Source organism: Dryobates pubescens, chromosome 4 (genome assembly GCF_014839835.1).
Source record: "Dryobates pubescens isolate bDryPub1 chromosome 4, bDryPub1.pri, whole genome shotgun sequence".
NCBI classification, from domain to species: domain Eukaryota; kingdom Metazoa; phylum Chordata; class Aves; order Piciformes; family Picidae; genus Dryobates; species Dryobates pubescens.
The window spans coordinates 11,706,434-11,726,542 of record NC_071615.1 but is presented as its reverse complement, the minus strand read 5'-3'; the positions used below and the strand labels follow the sequence as shown (position 1 = coordinate 11,726,542).

Below are 20,109 nucleotides of genomic sequence, written 5' to 3'. Positions count from 1 at the left end.
GTGCCAGTCGTGGTTTGGCTGCAGCTGCTTTGTCTCCAGCTCCCCAAGGAGAAGCACATTGAGATCCTCCAGACAAAGTGATGGATGCACATCGGTGTCTGGGGTATGGATCTGGCTCACTGGCTGCGCTGCTCTGCTGCTGAGGAAGCCTCGTTTGCGGTGTGATCGAGGACCCCGTGCCAAAGCACGGGAATTGATGTGCTCCTAGTGGGGAACTTAATCACCAGAGGGGAAATGCCCACCTCGTTTTTCTCATGAAAGAGGAAGGCAGTGCTTTGATTTTTGGCTGCAGTATAAACAGGGTGTGATTAAATATTGTTTTCCCTCTCTTTCTTGTCATTAATCAGGCTATGGCTGTGAGCGCGGGGTGTGACGTGGGGACACTTGCTTTGATTCCTCCAGTTCTTAAATGGTTTTGTTCTCTTTTCAATCCCCTTAAAAATAGCAGGCAGGGTGTTTCAAAGTGCTCCTGCTGGAGAGCGCTTCTGATCTGGAGGATGCCTGCTCCCCGGGAGCCACGCCTGCGGGCAGAGCGCCAGCCATGGGCTCCTCCCACACCCCGCACGTGTGGTACCGCTCTGTCCTGCCACAGTGGCCCTGGCAGCCTGGGCAGCCTTGTGCCACTGGCACCGACTGAGGGTTTAGGGCTGTGCTCTGCGGTGCAGCTGGAGGGAAGCCACCCCAACATGCATCCCACTCCATGCTGGCAGAAAAGATCTCTTGGCACCTGGGGCACCACGGTGAAGCTGCAGCACCCTGGGTGTTCCCCCAGCCACGGTGGTTACTGCCCACTCCCGACAATATGGGTGTCCAATGCAGGGAAGTGCAGGGCAGCCTGTGCCCCTGGCATCCCATATTGCCTGATAAGAAAGCACCTTTGGGTGCATTTCCTGCCCTGAGCTCGCATGGGCTGAGATGGGAATTGATACCATGGCAGGGAAGGGTGGGCTGGAGGGAGCTTTTGGCCACACTGCCCAGTAGAGCTGCAGGAGGGCACAGGGCTGGGCAAGTGTGAGAGCACCAGGCACTCTTCTTCTGCCTTCCCTCTGCCACCACCTCATCTGCCACCTCCTGTGCAGCCAGAAGACACTGCAGTGTCACCAGTGGCTGGTTCAGGCTGTTCCCAGAGCAGGATTGATGCTGGTGGCTCTTCAGGGAGGAGGGCACAGGCGGTCCCAGCTGCTGGCATGTGGTGAGGTCCCTCCAGTGCACTGAGGAAGAAGCACCAGGCCTTCCTCCACCCAATGACAGACGAGAGAGCAGAGCAGTGCTGAGGTGAGTGTGGGTTGTGCAGCTCTCTCCCTTTGGTGTGGATGGGGCAGCTCAAGGTTTATGCAAGGTGAGGGTGGGGTTAGGGGGCTCTGGAGGAGCTGGGCTGAGCTTGAGGTGCCACTGCAAAGAAGCTTGAGAAAAAAACCCTCCCAGCTTGTGTTTGAGAACAGATTCCTGGCTTGCAGTTAAATATAATCGTGACGGTCTGTGAGCCAGAGATATTTCAAGTTATTGAAGATCTCGCTCCTGCCCCTCTGATCCCCAAGGAATGGTAATGAGATTGAACCCAGGCAGAGCTGCCGAGAGCCTGGGAGAGCTCCATGTGTGCTGCTGGAGCGATGAGGAGCGGAGGATGGTGCAGGGTCCCTCTCTGCTGCAGCACGCAGCGGAGGCATCGCTCTCTGTACTCCGCTGAGCCACAGCAGCTCCAAGCACCAGGGGCTGGCAGACCCTGCACAGCCACCCAGATCTCTCTTGCACCAGGGAGCTGCCTCTGTCTTCTTCAAGGAGAATCCCAGAATCCCAGCATGGTGGGAGTTGGAAGGGACCTCTGGAGATCATCCAGTCCAATCCCCGTGCTAAAGCAGGGGCACCCACAGCAGTTCGTGGATGTGTCCAAGAAGGATACTTGAGGTGGAGTAAGGGAGGATCCAGCTGCTGTTGGGGTCCAGATATGAAGAGCCTGTGGGTAATCTTCACCCTGCCTGGGGCCCTTCTCTCCTCGTGGCAGGACTCATCCTCAAGCCTTCATCTCCAGCACAGCTGGGAGGCACCCCTCCCTGTGGGCAGGATTCCGTTCCCAGTCCCAGGGCAGGTGCCCCTCTGCCCAGGTAGCAGTGTCTGGGGATGGAGGCTCAGCCTGGCCTCGCATCCTCACCTGCTGGCTGCGGTGCTGGGGACCCACTGGACCACATCCCAGTGGGAGCAGCCACGGTCTCTGGTGTGGAGGGTGGCAGGGCTGTGGCTCTGCCACCTGCTGTGAGGGGTGGGAGCCCCAAGGGCCCTGGCGTGCCCCTGCCCACCTCCAGTTATGGTCTTTGCAGCGTCAGTGACAGATATGTAAGGATTAAATTGCAGTAATCTCTGTAATCTACTCAGCAAGATTAAAGCCTCCCCCCGCCCCCAGGCTTTATCCCTTTCATTCCAGGACTCCGCCAGCAGTGATTACAGCCGGGGGAGCCATTTAGCTTTTAAGCAGTGCTCCATCCTGCTTAAAAATGCATTTCAGAATCAAATGAGTTTGTTCAGCATGGCCGGGGCTGGCTGCTCCAGCTGGGCAAGAGGCTCAGAATTAGGACCAAAGTAGCTTGAGTCAGAGTCAAAATTAAATTTACTGTTTCTGGCCTTATTCAGAGTACAGTGCATTTACAACTGATTAATGAGGCTTAACAGGAGTTTCAGACTTTATTTCAGGCAGCTCAGAAAGTCTCCTCTTCCACCCTGATGTCTGACAGGCATTTTGGGCTCTGCTCCTGCAGGGAGACCCCACACTTCAGAGCTGGGAGTCCTGCCAGCCAGAGTGAGGTTGGGTGGTGATGAGCTGAGGAGCTGCAGGAGCCCAAATCAGCCTTTGGAAGCAGGCTGAGGCCAGGGCAGCTGACGTGCCATCAGATCCATCTTCTGCACTACCAAGCCTGTAGCTCTCACCATGGTTGGGATGGTGTGAGGGCTGCACCAAAGAGGAAGGAGGGAGGGAGGGAGGGAGAACCACCTGAGTGCTGGCAGGTGCCACACTGCTGCCAGAGCCTTTGGTTGGAGTGGGAGACAGTCTCAGTGTGCCCCCAGTATTTGGAAACTGCCAGGTCCTGCTGGCATGGGTCGCCTCACAGCACCCAGGGTGCTCCTGGGGGATGTGCAGCAGATCTCTAAGAACCCTGAGCCCTGACCTTCCTGGCCCCTTGCTGCTGCCCACAGATCTGACTTGGCTCTGTTCCTCTCTCTTCCACTTCCCATATGCAAAACCCACTAAGATGTCCTTTTTCCATCCCCAAGTTTCCTGTCAGGGTGGGGAGAATGGGAGATTCTTGAGCAGCAGAGCCTGTGGTGGAGGCTTTGTGCAGGAATTCAAGGTCATTACCAGGTCTGTGAGACTGGAGCAGCCTGGCTGCCCTGAGGATACCCTGCTCAGGTAAGGGTACTGCTCAGCCATCACTCCCCAGCACAAAGAGAGGTGGCAGTTTGTCAGCCCAGAGTCAAAAGGTTGTTAATGACACTCACACACAGAAATCTGGATTAACAACGACACTTTGACCCTGAGGGTTTGTTGCTCTTTTGAAGGTGTGTTTTAGTTTGTTTGTTTTGGCTCTGGAAATAAATTCTAGCCCTGATCTCTTCCACCTACAACCTGAAGACATCAAGGCAGGACACCACCTCTAATCTCATCTGCCGTTTCCAGGATGCATTTTATTGTTTCCTCTGTTCCTGTAGGTTTCATGTGCTCCTGGTACAGACTTTGTGTGTTTCTGTAATCCCCTGATCCCAGCATTTCTGGTGCTTTTCTCTTTTTGCCTGCCCATCAGCTACTTCTGCCTAGGATGAGCCCTCAGACTGGGTCATTCCCACGGAACCCATCAAGCTGGAAGCCTCTCGGGAGCAGCTCCTGTCCACAGTCAGTTCATGGCATGAGGATGGGAGGAATGCCTCAGGAGGAAGCAAGGTGAAAGAACTGAGGGGCAGGGATGAGTTCCAAATCTTTTCTACAGTGCTTGTGCCATGAGCTCTGTCTGGCCGTGGCCCTCGTGGTCCCATGAGCTGAGCAGGGTGGAGAGGGAGCTGCCCAAGAGGCTTCCTAAAGGAGTTCAGAGAAATTGTCCTGGGGCAAACCAGCATCATGGAGCTGCAACTGGTCTGGGAGGGACAGGACTGTGTGAGAGACCTTCAGAGTTGATGCTGGGCAAGGCAGTGGAGTCATAATCACCCCAGCAGGGAGACTGGAAAGTTTGCAAGTGATGGAGGAGGAAAGATAGGAAAGATAGGAAAGATCACCTTGGGGAGAGAGACAGGAACCCAAGATGGGGTCAAGATGAGGGGTTTTGGTGAGACCCTGGAAGGGCCTGACAGATGAAGAAAAGACAGAGAGGAAGATATGAGTCCAGCAGTAAAACACAGTACCAGGCCAGGGGTGGGTGAAGGGAGGAGAAGAGCAGGCAGGACTTTCTGCAGAGCTTGCAGGTGTTCTTCCACCCCCTGTGCCGTGGGGCACTGGCTGATGAGAGGGGAATCTCCTGCAGTGGTTTGGAGGCTCCTTCTTCCCATGATTCTAGGGTAGCTCTGGCAGTAGCCTGTGCCTGGCTACCCGCTCTGAGAGGGATCCCATTGGGGAGCTGATCCTGGGGCTTCTGCTAGCACGGGTGGCAGGGCTGGGGGCATGATGCCAACAGCAGAAAGCTGTTGTTTCTGCAGAGCGGGGTGTAAACAGCAAACATGTCATGGGAAAGACATGCCCTGCCAGGATACAGAGGCTGGAAGCAAAATTGTCAGCTTTACAAAACATTCCTCCCTTGCAAGCAGAGAAACCTGGAGGTGTCTGGGCATCCACATAGCTTTATTTATCCCAACGCCTCTAATGTTCATGCTTAAGCAATGTGTTTGCTGCCGAGGTTGGAGCACCACATGGAAGCAATACAGCAGCTAAAAATGGAGAAAGCAACTTTTCTGCAGATTTAACACTTTGTCACAGAGTGGAACTGAGTGATGGGCACCTCGAAGGGGAGCTTGCCAATGCCTGGCCCCTGGGTACCCCCTGACTCCTGCCCTGCTGTCGTTGCGGTGCAGGTCAGTGCCCCCGAGCCTGTGGGCTCTGTCAGTGCTATCTCCCTGCTTGGGCACACAGCCCAGTGGAAGTACCAAGCATAGGTGAGTTTACACCAGCCAGGCAGAGCTCTATGCTCCTGGCTCCTTACTGCTGGCCCTGGATGCTCAGCTCTGTCCCCCTGCCCTAACCCCCACAGAGGTGCTGATGCCCTTGGCTCCCCTTGCCCAGAGCAACAAAAGATGCACCAAATGTTCCAACCCAAAACCTCTGCGGGGGGCCCTTTAGCACATCAGGAAGATGAGGTTCGCCCTACAAGGACTCAGCCTCCCTTCTCCAGTTCCTCTCCTGTGTCAGCAGACTCTTTCTTCCTTAAACTATTTTTAACCCCCCAGGAGGCCAAGTCCCACTGTTCCCATACCAGCACAGGCTGAGGAGGCTGCAGGCAGCGCTGCTTTTCTGCTGTTTGTTCCATTTTTACATCTACACTGAGCTCCTGGGTATTGCATGGAAGAAAACCTCAATCCCACCCGGGTATGGCTGGCAGGGCGCTGCAGCTCCTCGTTCATGTCGGGCTGGCACTTCTTGCCTGTCTCTCTCCATTACCATCCTGCTTCTCGAGTAACAAAAGAAGGAGTTTTCTGCAGCTGAGGGAGCTCTGCTGAGGAAGCACGGACGGAGCCTGCTGATGCTCCAGCGCTGCTCACGCAGCCACCGGCTCCACACGATCAGCCACGCTGCAGCTGGGGCTGTCAGGGTGCAGAAGAAAGGGAGCCATGCCGAGCCAGAGGGGTAGGGAGGGAGCACCAACCTTCACCCATACCTTGCACCAGCCTTCTGGTTCTCCCGCTTGCATGGCAGGACGAACCAGAGCAGCCAGGCTGAGCATTCCCGGCCGGGAACAGAAATTCCGTTCTTGCATCACCCTCAAGTCTTTCCTCTGGCTTACTGGCGTTGCCACGGCGGCCGGTGGCTGCTCTCCCTGCCCTTGCCGATGACAGAAATGGGGGCTGCCGTTCGGGGCGGCACCGCCGCGTCCCCCCCTCCCTCGGGGGAAGATGCTGCAGGCAGCGCGGCTCCGGCACCCGGCACGAAGCATCCCCGGGGACAGGCTGGGTACGTTGCCTCGCTGCCAGCGGGCACCCAGTCTGCTGCCAGCTGTGCCCTGCACAGCCCCGAGCACCGTCTGCCCAGTTCCCCAACGGTGTGCGCCCGATTCCGCTCCTGCTGCGGGCGGCAGAACTCCCGGCCGGGCTGTGGGGACAGGCGCGGGTGTCTCCGGCCCCGCACTGCTGCTCTGGGCAGCTGAGAACTCGCTGCGGGTTCCGAGGTGTCTGCAGGGACGGACAGGACAGCTGGCACGCACGGGGCAGCGGCTGGGGCGGGCCGGGGAGCGCTCACACAGCGGCCGTGCCCGGGCAGGGCAGAACGGGTTGGGCCCCGTCCCCGCCCCGGGCTGGAGGACTCTGCGCGGCGGGTGCCGGTGGCCCGACCCGGCCCAAGGGAGGCTGCAGCCGCGGAGCGATCGCGGGGGCTCCGGGAGGAGCTGACGTCAGGCGGCCCCTTAAATAGCAGCGCAACCGCCTCTGCCCCGGCACTTCCCGCGGAGGCGAAAGCGGAGCCGCTGCAGACCGAGCGCCGAGCCGCACCCGCCGGGGATGGGAGCGGCGGTGGCCGGGCCGGGGGCGCGCAGGGGCAGGGGCAGAGGGAGAAGCCCCCGGGGGCGGCCCGGGCGCGCAGCCGCGTAGCTGCGGGACATGCCGGAGCGGGGCGCGGGAGCAGCGGGGCCCCGGGGGCAGCGGCGGGCCGGACCGGGCCGCGCCGTGCCCGGCGGCGGGGCCCCATGGAGCCATGGCGCATAGGGCGCCGAGCGGCCGAGCCCCGGCTGCGGCTCCGGCTCCGTCCCGGCGGCTGGCACGAAGGGTCCTGGTGCTCTTTACGCTGTCGCTGTCCTGCTCCTACCTCTGCTACAGCCTCCTCTGCTGCTGCGGCGGCGGCCCCGCCACCCCCCGTGCCCGCTGCCCGCCCGCCCGCGCCGCCGCCGCCAAGAAACTTCTGCAGAAGCCGCGGCCGTGCGGCCGCACCGGGCCCGCCGAGCCCCCGCCCAGCGCCGCGCCCGCACGCCGCCCGCGGGACCCCCCGGGGCCGCCGGTTGGCAGCCCTCCGGGGCCGGCGCGCCCCGGCACCAAGCGGCTGCCGCAGGCCATCGTGGTGGGCGTCAAGAAGGGCGGGACCCGCGCCGTGCTGGAGTTCATCCGTGTGCACCCCGACGTGCGCGCCTTGGGCACCGAGCCCCATTTCTTCGACAGGAACTACGACCGCGGGCTCGAGTGGTACAGGTGAGGGCACCCCCCGCCCCGACCGGGCACTCTCCGCGTCGCTCGGCTGCCAGGAGCGTGACTCCCCTGAGCCCGGCCCCGACTACCCCTTTTTTACCCTCTCTCTGTCCCGGTGCTCTCGGTGGCAGACTCGGGACCCGGTGCTGCCCCGTCCCTCGGCGCACCAGCGGGGCGGGAGCAGGCGATCCGGTGCTGCCGGCGAAGTCTTACCGCTCGTTCGCACTTTTTCTTCCACCGCGGTGCCCAGTCCAGGGCAGCCGTACCCCGGCTGTGCCCCGTCTCTCCCCCGCTCGGCCCGGGGAACGTGGCTACTGGAGCCGCAGCGCTACCGGGAACGGGCTCCGGAGCTGGGTGGGCGCAGGTTTCCCGTCCCGTCTGAGGACGTCTGCCCACAGGGGGCACAGCTCCCTGTCCTGCAGACCCTCAGCATCCCCCTGCCATCGGGTTTGTCTCTGGCACAGAGAGGGGCAGTCCCTGTCCCCCAGCACCGTGTCTCTGAGTTCAGAAAGTGTGGGTCTGTCTGAGATCTCTCACAAACCACGGAGAGCAGAGTGTGAGTGGTCAGCAGGAGATGGAGGGGGTTCGATTTCAGTGGAGGCTCTTGTGAGAAGCTCAGGAGAGGCGTGGGAGCTGTCACAGCATCCACAGGGTCACCCCCAGACTCCACACTTGGTGCTGCATGGAATTCACACTTGACTCACTATGGTGCCCAGGCAGGTGTGTCCAGGTGTGTTTGCTGTGATGGTGTGCAGCACTGCAAGAGCTCTGGGCTGCTGTCAGGCAGGACCATGGTGCTTCTGCTGGATATCAGCCTCAGGAGGCAGAGGAGGGCTCAGCCTGGCACTGGTGCCCATGAGCTCACAGTGGGAGCATGGTCAGTGTGTTTGGAGCATTGTGGCAGCTGGTGGGAGGCAGCCCACCTTACCCCTCCATCTCAGCAGTGCTTACCCCATGGAGATGTCCTCTGCTCCAAAACAGGACAGTGCTCCTCAGCTGCCAGGCTGACAGAGTGCCCACTCCCAGCTCTGCTGGGGTCCGGTTTATCTCCTCAATGGGCAGGTCGCAGCTGTGCTGTGAGGAAGCTTGGATCGGAGCTGCTCTGGGCAGGCTGGGCACTGGATTGATGCTCCAGACTTTGAAGCTGGCATCTGTAAACGTGGGGGTAGCTTGGGCACTGTATGGGGCAGGCTGTCTGGAGTGCGAGGCAGCTCTGCTGCCCTGCCTTCTGCTGGAGACACAGTGGACCCTGTGGCCAGGAATGTTGGACTGCTCTTGTAGTATGACCAGTGGCAGGAGGTGGCAAATCCAGGAAACGCATGGCCGGAGCTGTTTCCCTTTCCTAAGGCTGTCCTGTAGCATGTCTAGCTCCTCCTGGCCTTTGGAGAGCTGCTGCAGCAGTGTGCTTTGCCTGCTCGTGGTCCTCAGCAGGTCCATGTCACTCCCTCCACCCAACATCAGACACTGCCACCCATTGATAAAGGTGCTCCAGCGCAGCAGGACAGAAGGTGGAACAGTGTGTGGACTCTAGCTGAGCCACTTGCTCAGAGGGGAGCTGTGTGTGTTCTGTGCCTGGCTGGGAAGTGGCCCCTCAGTCCTGAGGTGGGATCTCCCCATGCTGTCATTGACCCTGCGAGCTCTCTGGATGCTCCCCATGTGCATGGCTGGGTGCAGGGGACGCTGGGGATCAGAGCTCTGCAGACCAAATCTCATGGCACCACTTCTGCAAGGAACACCAGAGCCACATTGCCCAGCCAGGGCAGCTCTTACCAGCACCTGTCTGAATGAAAGGAAGAGGCTGCACCCTGGGATTGCCCCCGCTTGGGCCACGTAAGGGCACCTGTGGGCACCCAGCATGGTGCTCCTTGAAGAAGCAGGAGCCGTGTCCCTTCTGCACAGACTTTGACACTGAGGGGCTGTGGCAGCGAGCATCAAGCTCAGACCTCCCACCCCAAGCCGTGATCCAGCCTGGGGTCCTCTGTGTGAAGGGACAGAGCCCGTGGCAGTGAGTGGCAGAGGTGATGGGCAGCTGCAGAGCGAGGCTGGGTGAGCAGCGCACCGCCCGGGGCCTGGCTCTGCGTCTGGATCGATGCAGAGAGTGCTGGAGCAGCGGGGCCTCCAAATCACTTCAGCTAAAACAATTAAATGACACTTCCTTGGTTTTATTACTTTTTTTTTTTCCTCCAACCTCACAAATGTGCCAAAACTTAAGCACAGAGGCTGCTAATGTATCAAACGTGGAATTGATTTTTCTTCCTTGCAAGTGGAGCAATTAAATGTAGAGCAGGTCTGACCCGCAGTGTGATGAGCTGCTGTGGCTCTGCCAAGAGACTGGGGAGCAGGAGAGCAGGATGCTGCTGATGGCCGTGTCCTGGGCAAGGGCAGAGCTGATGCCATGGACTCTGGCTGTGAAGGGATGTCCTGCCAGGACCTCAGGCAGGGATCTGGCTCCTGGCCGGGCCAAGAGGCTGTCCCCAGATGCCAGCTGGGCAGAAGTGATGCCCTCATGCTCGGTGAGCACCATGGTGTGGTGGGGTCTCTGCTGGCAGACTGGAGCACAGACCTCTTGGAAAGACAGAGGCAAAACTGTTCCCAGGTGTGAGCAGAGACTTTGGCTCCTGATCCAGCTCCATCCTTGTGCCTGGTGGGAGCTGAGTTGGTCTTGGATGCAGCTGAGAGCAGTATGAGATCTGAGCTCCTCTGGTGCTCTGAAAGTGACAGCTCCTGTTTCTCCGCTTTCTCTGCCCTGAAGTTGGTCTGACTTGGAGATGGCAGAACCAGCAAGGAGGGCACATCCCCTGATCCACCTGTCCTTGCCAGCTTCAGATGTCATACTTGCTCATAGCTGCTGTCTTCATGATGCCTGCTGCCATCACCCGGGCCAGCCTCATCTCTCTGTGCCCTGGGATGTGGCACAGCTGGACCCCTGTGCCCAACCATTGCCCAGGAGCTGCCTGCTTGCCGGCTTCAGACCCCGAATGCCCACTCCCAGTTCACATCAGCCTCTCTAATCCACCTCGTTAGCTACAGACACACTACAGGAAAGGTATTTTTAGCAAGATCTGTTTTAAGCCATCTGAAAGCAAAGAGGCAGCTGCTGGGGAGAATCGATCCATCACCGATCCCGGACTCAGTGCTCGATACGGAGCCTTGCTCTGCTGCAGGTAGCCTGTGCCAATAACCTTCAGTGCTTCCAGAACACACAAGACGTCGTCGTTTGATGTGCAGTTAACTCTGAGCAGTGACTCTGCAGCCTCTGGGGTGCAGTTTTCCTTCCTGGGATTCCCAAGTAATCCTGTCAGGTGCTCCAGCTTTATTTTCACAGAGGGGCTTTTTCCCCAAGCAGCTCTGGCTGCCAGCTGAGTCCAGCTCTGTCCCGGCAGCTCCACTGCATCTCTGCCTGGGGGATCCAACCCAGGAGGCAGGTGTCGGTGCATGGGAGAGCCCTGGATGCCTCTTGCCTGGATCCACCTGCCCGAGTCTCATTCCAGGGGTGGCACGTGTGCCCAGCTTAGGATTCACCACCTGTGACAGGTATCAGGGCACACTTGTGCTGCTGGGGCTCTGTCCTGCCCTGCCTTTGGTTTTGGGGTGCCCTGGCACTTCTGGCCTCAGCATAATGGGCACTGTGGCTGGCCAGTGTAGAGCCCACGGCAGGGGAGCGTCCCTTTGCCATCCCTGCCGTGTCCCCGTGCCTGCAGGAGGGAATGTTGGGAACGTGGAAAGCCGGCCCCCGCTCTCCTCCTTGCTAATTGCTCCCTGCTAATGGCCAGGTTGGCTCACACACAAATGGGAGCCCATTAGGCTTTGCCCGGCGATGCAGCCTGTTTTGTGGGCTTGACTGACAGTGCATTTTGCTAAAGTTAATTAGTAAGAAGAGAGGAAAGCAGCAAAGCTTCAAGGATGCTTTGAAATTTCCTTGACTTCAGAGAGTGCCCTGGCTCTGAGGAACAGGCACAAAACCTCCGAGAGAGACGTGTGTGTGAGGAGCTGCCCTGGAGCAGCAAATCCCCTGGTCACTGCCTTGCCTTTGCCTGCCCTGCCCTGCTTTTCTCTGGGTGTGGGGCTGTGTAGACCTTTGCCCAGGCCCTGGGAGAAACAGGTAACCCCTGCAGGGTGCCAAGCCTGTGATACTGAGGTGTGTTCTTGCTCTTTTCCATGACCTTGTTTGTGAGTGCTGCAATTTGTCCCAACCTTTGCTTCGGTAGCTCCAAATCCAGCTCCTAACCTGGCATGGCCATGGGCATGAGGCTTCATGAGGCTGCCAGGTGAAGGATGTGGGTCCTTGTGTGTCCATCAAGGTGGAGTCTGGAGGGGTGTGTTCTGCAGGGAAGGCTGAGGTTGATGAGTGTGTGTGACCCACTGCTGCGGGGCTGGGAGCAGGGATTAGAGCAGGCTCCTGGGCCAGGCAGTGCCTGAGACCAGGTATCAGCCAGGCAGGCGGTTGGCAGCACTCAGCCCTTTTGGCTGCTTGCAGCCCTGGATTCTCTGCACAACGACTGTGTCCCAGGTGTGTCCCTGGCATCAGGCACATCAAACGAGGCTGCTGTCCCTCTTTCTCAGTGCTGGCTGGGGTCTGTGGGACCCACTGTTGGTTTGTTCTTACTGCCAGGACATTGCCCCATCCCTCTGCACGTTCCTGGGAACTGGAAGGTCACCAAGTGTACAACATACCCCTGGCACCAGCCTTTAACCAGGGAATCCCTGCAGCAGCTCCTCAGTATTGGGTGATTTTTAAGACTAACATTAATTTAGAAGCTTCACCTAGGGGAAGAGTTGCTGGAAATAGGAGAGGGGGAGATCTCAGCCTTTATCCATGTGCCACAGGGCCTCACTCAGCTCACACCAAGCTAGGTGGGTGCACGTGTGGGTGCTCTCTGCCCCAGCCTGGCAGCCTTGGGCTTTGCCAGACCCTGAGTCAGCCCTGGATGGCTATTTAGGAAGGGGGGAGTTGCACGTTGGCTGGTGTGCATGAAGGGCATCATCAATGTGCCCTTTGGAGAAAGTTTTGTTGACTTAAAGGACACAGTGGATCTCTGGAGTATTTAAATGATTAAAAATGAATCAGCAACAAAGTTAATTACTGTGTTCCACTGCTTTTGTGCATTGAAACGTCCCTCATTAGCTGGCTGCAGGCACTGGTGGAGCTTCTTTGAACATAAACATTTATTAAAGGCAGCCGCTCCGTCATTAAATCCAAGGGTGGTGGCAGTGGGAACGTGGAGACAGCCAGCCACTGCCTGGACCATGGTCTCACTCAGCACTGCAGGGACTCTGCCCCCAGGGCTAGCCCACTCCTGGCCCAGTTCCTGTCGTGCTGACAGCCTCAGTGGAGGGAACGTGGCACGGGGGGACCCAGACCAAGGGACTCCTGTTTCCCTGTGAAGCCCTTGCAGGGATCTCTCCCCGTGAAGCTCTGGCTGTGCAGCTCTTGGCTGGGCTGTCCCCGTGCCCTACACATCCGTGCAATATCACTGCACTGGGCACAGCTTTTTATCTTCCTCACACCTTGGTTTCTCACCTGCTTGACCCAGTTTCCTTTGCCTGAGCTTTCATCCACAGCTGCCCTCCACAGCCCTGCTGAGCCTGGCAGCACTGGGCCACCAGCGTGGCATGGCATGGCACAGCACAGCATGGCATCAGCAGTGGGCAGGGAGCCCAGGTCTGGCTGTGGTGCTGGCTGCTGTGTAGCAGCTGTGTGCCCTTCACCATGGCCAGTGGGACTCTGTGCCTTGCCCTGCTCCTGTCAGGTACCGCAGTGGGCAGCACTCTGGCACAGCTCCAGCCAAGGGGACAAGGGGCAGACAGTGCCATAGAGAAGAGACCTACCACTGAGCCAAGGTGGAGTGATCCCATGTGACCATCCTGATGCCAGTCTGTGCCCTTGGAAGAGTTTCTGTTCTGTTCTCGTCTCCTGTTGCGTCGCACTGTAGCTAGAGGTGTGCTCGCAGCCCACCCTTCTTCACCTGCCCCATGCACATGCATCAGGGACCACCACTGCTGCTCCACCTCTCTCTGAGCACCCCCCTAGGAGGACAACAAGTGGGTGCTGGCTTCTGCTGGAGGATTTTGGCTCCTGGCCACCTTCTCCCTGCCTGTGTTCCCTGCTGAAGCTCTGAGCCCATACTGCCAGATGAAGAAGGAAGCACAGCCCTTGTTGGTAGAGCCAGCACTTGGGGGCTCTGCCAAATCAAACAGTTGGGTTCATGCCCATGAGTGGATAGAGCCCAGGACTGGGCACACATCAGGCTCCAGCCTCTGAGGAGAGCCCAGGATGCCCACATCCAGCGAGCTGCAGCAGGCAGATAGTTAGCTGGGACACGAGGGGCTGGAGGGGCCGAAGGGGCCGGTGCTGTACTGGAACTGCAGGGTGGGTGTCTCCCCTTGCCCACCTATCTGCAAGATCTCCACTGGCTGCTGTGTTCTGTGCCAGCTCTTCCCTGGGAGGGTGTTTCATGCACGTTGGACATCAAAGCAGCACGCAGCCAGGGAGCCCATGGTTCTTTAATGTGGGAGTGGTGTCAGGGCCGTGGGGTGCCCAAAGGCAGATTATGAGAGAATTAATAATTCAGGTGCAGGAGAGGTGCTGCAGGAAGTTAACTCCTTCAGGGCAAAGTGCTGCCTTTGCGTTGGCACAGCCAGGGCCAGGCTCTGCTACCCCTGCCCCACAGCTGTGGGACGTGGGGGCTGCCCAGGGACATGCCAGCTCCTGGGTGCCATGGGAAATGGTGATGCTGGCTTGGCCACATCAGGGGACATGGCAGCAACTGGATGTGCCTGATCTGTGCCCTCTCTCCAGTATCATGGGCAAGTGCAACCTTCGAATCTGCAGGTATGAAGGCAGTGTTAGTGCCCACCTCCAACAGCACTAAAGGGCCTGTTTGTGCCCCTCTTGTGTGGTGCTTCTCTCCTGAGCAGCTGCAAGTCCAGTGTGGCCTTTGCCCCACTCCATCCCTTGTGATTTCTGAGTGGAGCTGCCCTGCCATCTGCTCAGCACCAGCGGTTCTGATCTCCCCTTCTCTGTGCATCCTGGATTCCCCTTGGCATGACATGGAGCAGGTCGTTCCTGCCTGATGCTGGCTGGGGAAGGGCTCAGTGAGGCTCCAGCCTGACCACTCTGGTGGGGAGAGTACTGAAAGCAGCTGGTGCTGAGGGAAGCAGCCAGCAAAGCCACCCCTCCTGCAGCAGAGGTGACCCTCCAGCTTGGCTGCTGTGTGTTAGGGTCTAGCAGGGTCATGAGGCCAGTCATGTCGTCCCCATCCCAGCAGAACCATCCCTGTCTCTGGTGCAGCAGGATGTGGCCACCGACCGTCCCTCAGCACCTGGCAGCTGTCCCAAGAAGAGCAGCAGGTTTGTTGCCTCCTCTTGGCACCCCGTGCTCCAGCCATGCCTCTGGTACATCACCAACACCATGTCAGTGTTAGGTCTGGCATTGCCTGGCAGCGGCTTGCCCAGCCTGTGCCAGGAGCTGGTACCGAGCCTGGCTGGGCATCTTCAGCAAAGCCACAGGCACTTGGATCAGGTGCCTGATGTGGCAGGAGCAGCTCCTGCCCGAGCCAGCTACCAAGAGCCTTCACCCCTGCGCGCCAAGCCGTGGGCTCCAAGCTGTGACATGCTATTTGTATGCAAATCACTCTGGGAGTGCAGGAGCCCGAACCCACCCTTTGGAAGTCAGCTGTAATTAGGTTTGCGATGCGTTTCCCGCAGCCCCGGGGATGCCGCCGTTAGCGCAGAGACCGATGCCGCGCTGACATCTCCCCCCCCTCGCCTGGTTTCGCTGGTGATTTATTTATCTGTTGGGTTGTGTTTTGTTGTCTCAGCAGTCTCTGTTCTCCGGGAGCAGCAAACGCTGGGAGTCCATTTAAAGAAACCCAACTCTTGTCTCATTTCAGTAATTTACTATGCAGAGGTTCTTAGAACCTGTAGGTTTGTGTTTTGCATGCACGGATCTACCTGCTCACATGATGCAGGTCTAACGAGCCTGAGGATGAGCCATTGATGAGCCAGGCTACCAGGGAGATGGATGAAGACTCCCTTTTTACAGGGAGTCCCACGGAAAAGGCAAGGGGTGATGGGGACAAGTTACTGCTGGGGAGATTCCCGTTGGACTCCAGAAGAAAATGTTTCCCCACGAGAACAGCTGGGCATTGGAATCATCTGCCAGGGGAAGCAGTGGAGTCTCCTGCGTTGGTCAGTTTGAAGACTCAGTCTGACAGGGTGCTGGGCCAGCTCATTTCAGCTCCACCATCACCTGAACAGATTGGACCAGATGATCCTTGGGGTCCTTTCGAACCTGGCACTCTGTGCCCCAGCGGTTTGATGATTCCCCACCAGTGCCTTGTGACAGTGAATCTCTGGCAGAGCTGCCCCGGGCTGATTTATGGTGGAGCTTGTTTGTGATGTGCAGACACAGCCCCGTGCCTGCTGCTAAATGAGCTGCCGGCAGTCGTTAACGGCAGTCGTAACCGGGATTTATGGGGTCTGGAGCGAAGCCGTGGGAGAGGCCAATTAAGCCACGGCTGTGCTCAGGTACCTCTGGAAACCAGCTCTGTTAATCTATGCTGACTAATTAGTGTGTTCTCTTTCAAACGATGAAGCTAGCGAGGAGCATGTGAGGCAGTGTGGGGTGCCCAGGGCAGGCAGCCCTGTGCCCTTGCTGATGGCTCCCCAGCAGCCTGGGGCAGACCTCTGGGCACCTCTCCGGTATCTCTGGACCACAATCTCTTCTTGTCCCCATGTCACCTTCCAGGGCAGTTTCCTGGATCTATGGGGACTCACCACTCTTGGCCTATGCTGCCATCCCACCATGATGCCCAAGGTCTTCCACCACAGTCCTCTTGTCACACAGGGTGTTGTGAGCTGCTCTTGGCTCTCCTCCCAGTTAGGGCTGTCTTGGGGCTTCTCTCTATGGAGCAAGCCCCGGAGCTGGTGGCTGTGGATGGTATTTTAGGGACCCAAGCAGGTATGAGCTGACTGAGCCCCCAGAACGGTGCAGTGGGAGGTGACTGACTCTGGGACACCCCTCCTACTCCCTGGGGTCTCTGTGGGCAGGCTGCCCATGAGCTCTGCTGCTCTGTGCCAGGCACACATGGGCACCTTGCATTAACCACAGGGGTTCTGTTAAAAAAACCCAACACCCTTTGGGGCCTTTTTCAGAGCATTCCCAGCATGGGTGCTGGCACCAGCTGGTACTTGTTGAGTGCTGGCCTTGTCCTGGATGCCAGTACTCCCTGCCCACCCTGTGTCTGCTCCCTGCCTGCTTCAGCTTGGGGGACCCACAGCACTGTGAACCTGGCTGCAGTGGATGTGATGGTTTGGTACAAGACCAATTTACAAATCTTTCCATCCCATTACTTTTTATTTGCTGTGGATGTTCCCCTGTCAGAGCAGATGATTCAATTAGTGCTCAGCTGGGCTGCAGAGATGTGCCATTTTCCCCTGGTCTGGTGCTGCCTCCCTTCCCTTGCAGCCCAGAAACAGCTGGGTGCAGGCAGGCCCTGTCTCAGAGCTCCTGGGCCTGAGTCAGGCCTGGCAGGGTGAGTGATGCCCTCGTGAGCACGAGCCAGGTGCACCCTAATGCCGTGGGGGAGATGTGCCACGTTAATTGCAGCCATTGTGGCAGAAGTCATTGTGTTTTCTTCAGCAAATGGCAGCTGGTGTAGGGATGGGGGCTGAAGGGCTGAGCATAGCCTGCAGCACAGGCTGGCTGCTGGGTGATGTTGCCCATGCCAGCAGCCGGGGCAGGTGGCAGGACCTGGGGGAGAGCCACTGCTGGAGGGAGCTTTGCCTGCCCTGTCCTGCCCTGCCCTGTCCTGCCTTGTCCTATCCTGCCTTGTCCTGTCCTGCCTTGTCCTATCCTGCCTTGTCCTGTCCTGCCCTGCCCTGTCCTGCCTTGTCCTATCCTGCCTTGTCCTGTCCTGCCTTGTCCTATCCTGCCCTGCCCTGTCCTGCCCTGCCCTGTCCTGCCTTGTCCTATCCTGCCTTGTCCTGTCCTGCCCTGCCCTGTCCTGCCTTGTCCTATCCTGCCTTGTCCTGTCCTGCCTTGTCCTATCCTGCCCTGCCCTGTCCTGCCCTGCCCCGTCCTGCCTTGTCCTGTCCTGCCCTGCCCTGTCCTGCCCTGCCCCGTCCTGCCTTGTCCTGTCCTGCCCTCCCCTGTCCTGCCCTGCCCTGTCCTGCCCTGCCCTGCTGGGAGGGGCACCCCGCCAGCCCCGCGCTGCAGACACCCCTTCCCCGAGCCCGGCCCAGCCCCTTCCTCATGTCGCCACCTGCTCGCCTTGCAGGAGCCTGATGCCACGGACGCTGGACAGCCAGATCACGGTGGAGAAGACCCCCAGCTACTTCGTCACCAAGGAGGCCCCGCGGCGCATCTTCAACATGTCTCGGGACACGAAGCTGATCGTGGTGGTGAGGAACCCGGTGACCAGGGCCATCTCGGACTACACGCAGACGCTCTCCAAGAAGCCAGACATCCCCACCTTCGAGGGGCTGACCTTCCGCAACCGCAGCCTGGGGCTGGTGGACACCTCCTGGAACGCCATCCGCATCGGGATGTACGCCGTGCACCTGCAGAGCTGGCTCCAGTACTTTCCCCTCTCCCAGATCCACTTTGTCAGCGGGGAGAAGCTGATCACGGACCCGGCCGGGGAGATGGGCAAAGTCCAGGACTTCCTGGGCATCAAACGGGTTATCACGGACAAGCACTTCTACTTCAACAAGACAAAAGGCTTCCCTTGCCTGAAGAAGTCGGAGAGCAGCGGCTTGCCCCGCTGCCTGGGCAAGTCCAAGGGCAGGACTCACGTGCAGATAGACCCCGAGGTGATCGAGCAGCTGCGGGACTTCTACAGACCTTACAACGTCAAGTTCTATGAGACGGTCGGGCAGGACTTCAGGTGGGAGTGAGCCTGGGAGCAGCGCTCAGGGATGTGAGGCTGCAGGCTTCCCTCAGGAGGGCCCTGGGGAGCCAGAGCCAGGAGCCCCTGGCCAGCTCATCCTGCCCCAAATCTGCGAGCAGAGGCAGGCAAGAGGCTTCCTGGGCTCGGGGGAGCTTGGGATGCTCCAGCGTGAGCTGAGATGGGCGAAGACACGGAGTCCTGCCACAGCCACTGTGGGATGAGTGCCCAGGAGTCACTGCTCGTCCTGGCATGTTGGCAGTGCCATGGCTTGCTCCATGGGGTCCCATTTGCTTATACTGCCACGTGGTCGCTGGGAGGCCATCACCATGGCCCCATCTCACAGCCTAGGCACAGGCTGCTCCAAGTCACATCCCTCCTCTGTGTCCCAAACCAAATGGGTGCTCCAGGGCTGCGGGCAGCAGGTGTGGGGCTGTCCCCTGGGGCCACATCCTGCCGCGGTGCCAGGGTGGGCAGAGCTGAGACTGCCCCACTTTGCCTTTTGTCACTCGTGGCAGAGTGGAACCGTGAGGGCAGCGAGATAGCTGCTAGGGAAAGGGATCTGTGGAAATGTCCTGCTGATGTGTCCTGTGAATAAAGCACAGCCTCCTGCTGTTACGGGTACTTTGGTGGCACCGGTGTCCTTGCTCAGCATGTCACCCCTTGGTGTAAATAAAAGCAGCTACCACTGGTCCGTGCATGGGCTTTTCTTAGGCCACAGCTGGCACCCCATGCTGCACTGCTGCCCGTGCCACACAGAGCCCGCTGTGCCCATGGGCCAGGCAAGGTGGTGGCTATGGGTCAGCCTGGCATGGCAAGCAGGCGACCTGTGGTGCAGCCTTTCATGATGGGGTGATGGCAGTAGGATCCCTGGGTTAGTGCCAGCCCTGCCAGGCGCAGGGGCAGGCACTGCGTCAGAGGCTCGCAGCAGTAATTGCTGTTTGGAGCTAATGTGCTTCTGCAGGAGCCTGGAACTGCACTGAAATGTCAAGTGCTGCACGCTTTGCTGGGCAGCCCCCAGCTGGCACACAGCTCTCTGCCTCTATCGCTGGTGTCCTTCAACTTACCTGCCCAGAAGGGGCAGCTGGACAAGATAGAGGAGCTGCACCATGGGCAGGCTCTGCACACAGGGACTGGCAGCCATGGCAGATGCCCTCCCCACCCACCCTGCCTCAGCTGTATGACACAGAGCAGCATCTGCAACACCTGCAGCACCCACAGCGGGCACTGGAGATGTGCCCCAGTGTACACTTGCCCTGGGCAGCTCCAGCAGGATCGCTCCTAGCCACAGCATGACCATGCTGGATGGGAGTCTGGAGCTGCTGCACCTTCCTTGAGCAGGGCTGGAGCAGAGTCCTCCTCCTGTGCTCCCCACTGCTCCCCAGCCCTGTGGGTCCCCCACGCAGCACCAGCCCAGCTGCTTGTCCCTGAACCCAGCCAGGCACTGGGTGGCACACGGGCCCAGTGTGGGTTAGCTCCGTGGCTGCCTCCCCAGTAAGCACCTCACCACTCCCCACACCTCTTGGAGCCCACTGTGGCACCAGCCACCCAAGTCTTGGCTTCTCCATGGTGCCATTCTGCAGCTGGGCTCTTCCCAGGGGAATCACACAGCATTTGCCAGTGCAGTGTGAGTGCCACAGCAGGGTTGGTGCTTGGGCACTGGTGGCTATTAGAGCCCCATGTACTCGATGGCAGGACAGCCCAGGGTATGGCAGAACAAAAGCCCTTCCCAGGCCCCCTCTGCCCACTGCCAGTGTGGCACTGGGCACAAGGGCAACGCCCAGCCCACCCCACTCATACTCATTCACGGGGAAAGTGCCTGGGGAATGGCAACAGAGGCAGGGGGTCCTCCCAGGCTGGA

At 59.1% G+C, this 20,109-nt stretch overlaps 1 protein-coding gene across 1 annotated transcript; it reads left to right on the top strand.

Moving 5' to 3' along the window:
* The first annotated feature begins 6,457 nt into the window (after positions 1-6,457).
* HS3ST2 (heparan sulfate-glucosamine 3-sulfotransferase 2) lies at positions 6,458-18,934 on the top strand. The gene is made up of 2 exons (XM_054180572.1): positions 6,458-7,362; positions 17,640-18,934. The coding sequence occupies exons 1-2, from the start codon at positions 6,875-6,877 to the stop codon at positions 18,256-18,258; spliced, it is 1,107 nt and encodes a 368-aa protein (XP_054036547.1). The 5' UTR covers positions 6,458-6,874; the 3' UTR covers positions 18,259-18,934.
* Positions 18,935-20,109: the final 1,175 nt, after the last annotated feature.

Coding starts and splice junctions, on each gene's coding strand:
- HS3ST2 (XM_054180572.1), top strand. CDS start 6,875: ATGGCGCATAGGGCGCCGAGCGGCCGAGCCCCGGCTGCGGCTCCGGCT. Junction 7,363..17,639: donor CGCGGGCTCGAGTGGTACAG/GTGAGGGCACCC, acceptor CTCGCCTTGCAG/GAGCCTGATGCCACGGACGC.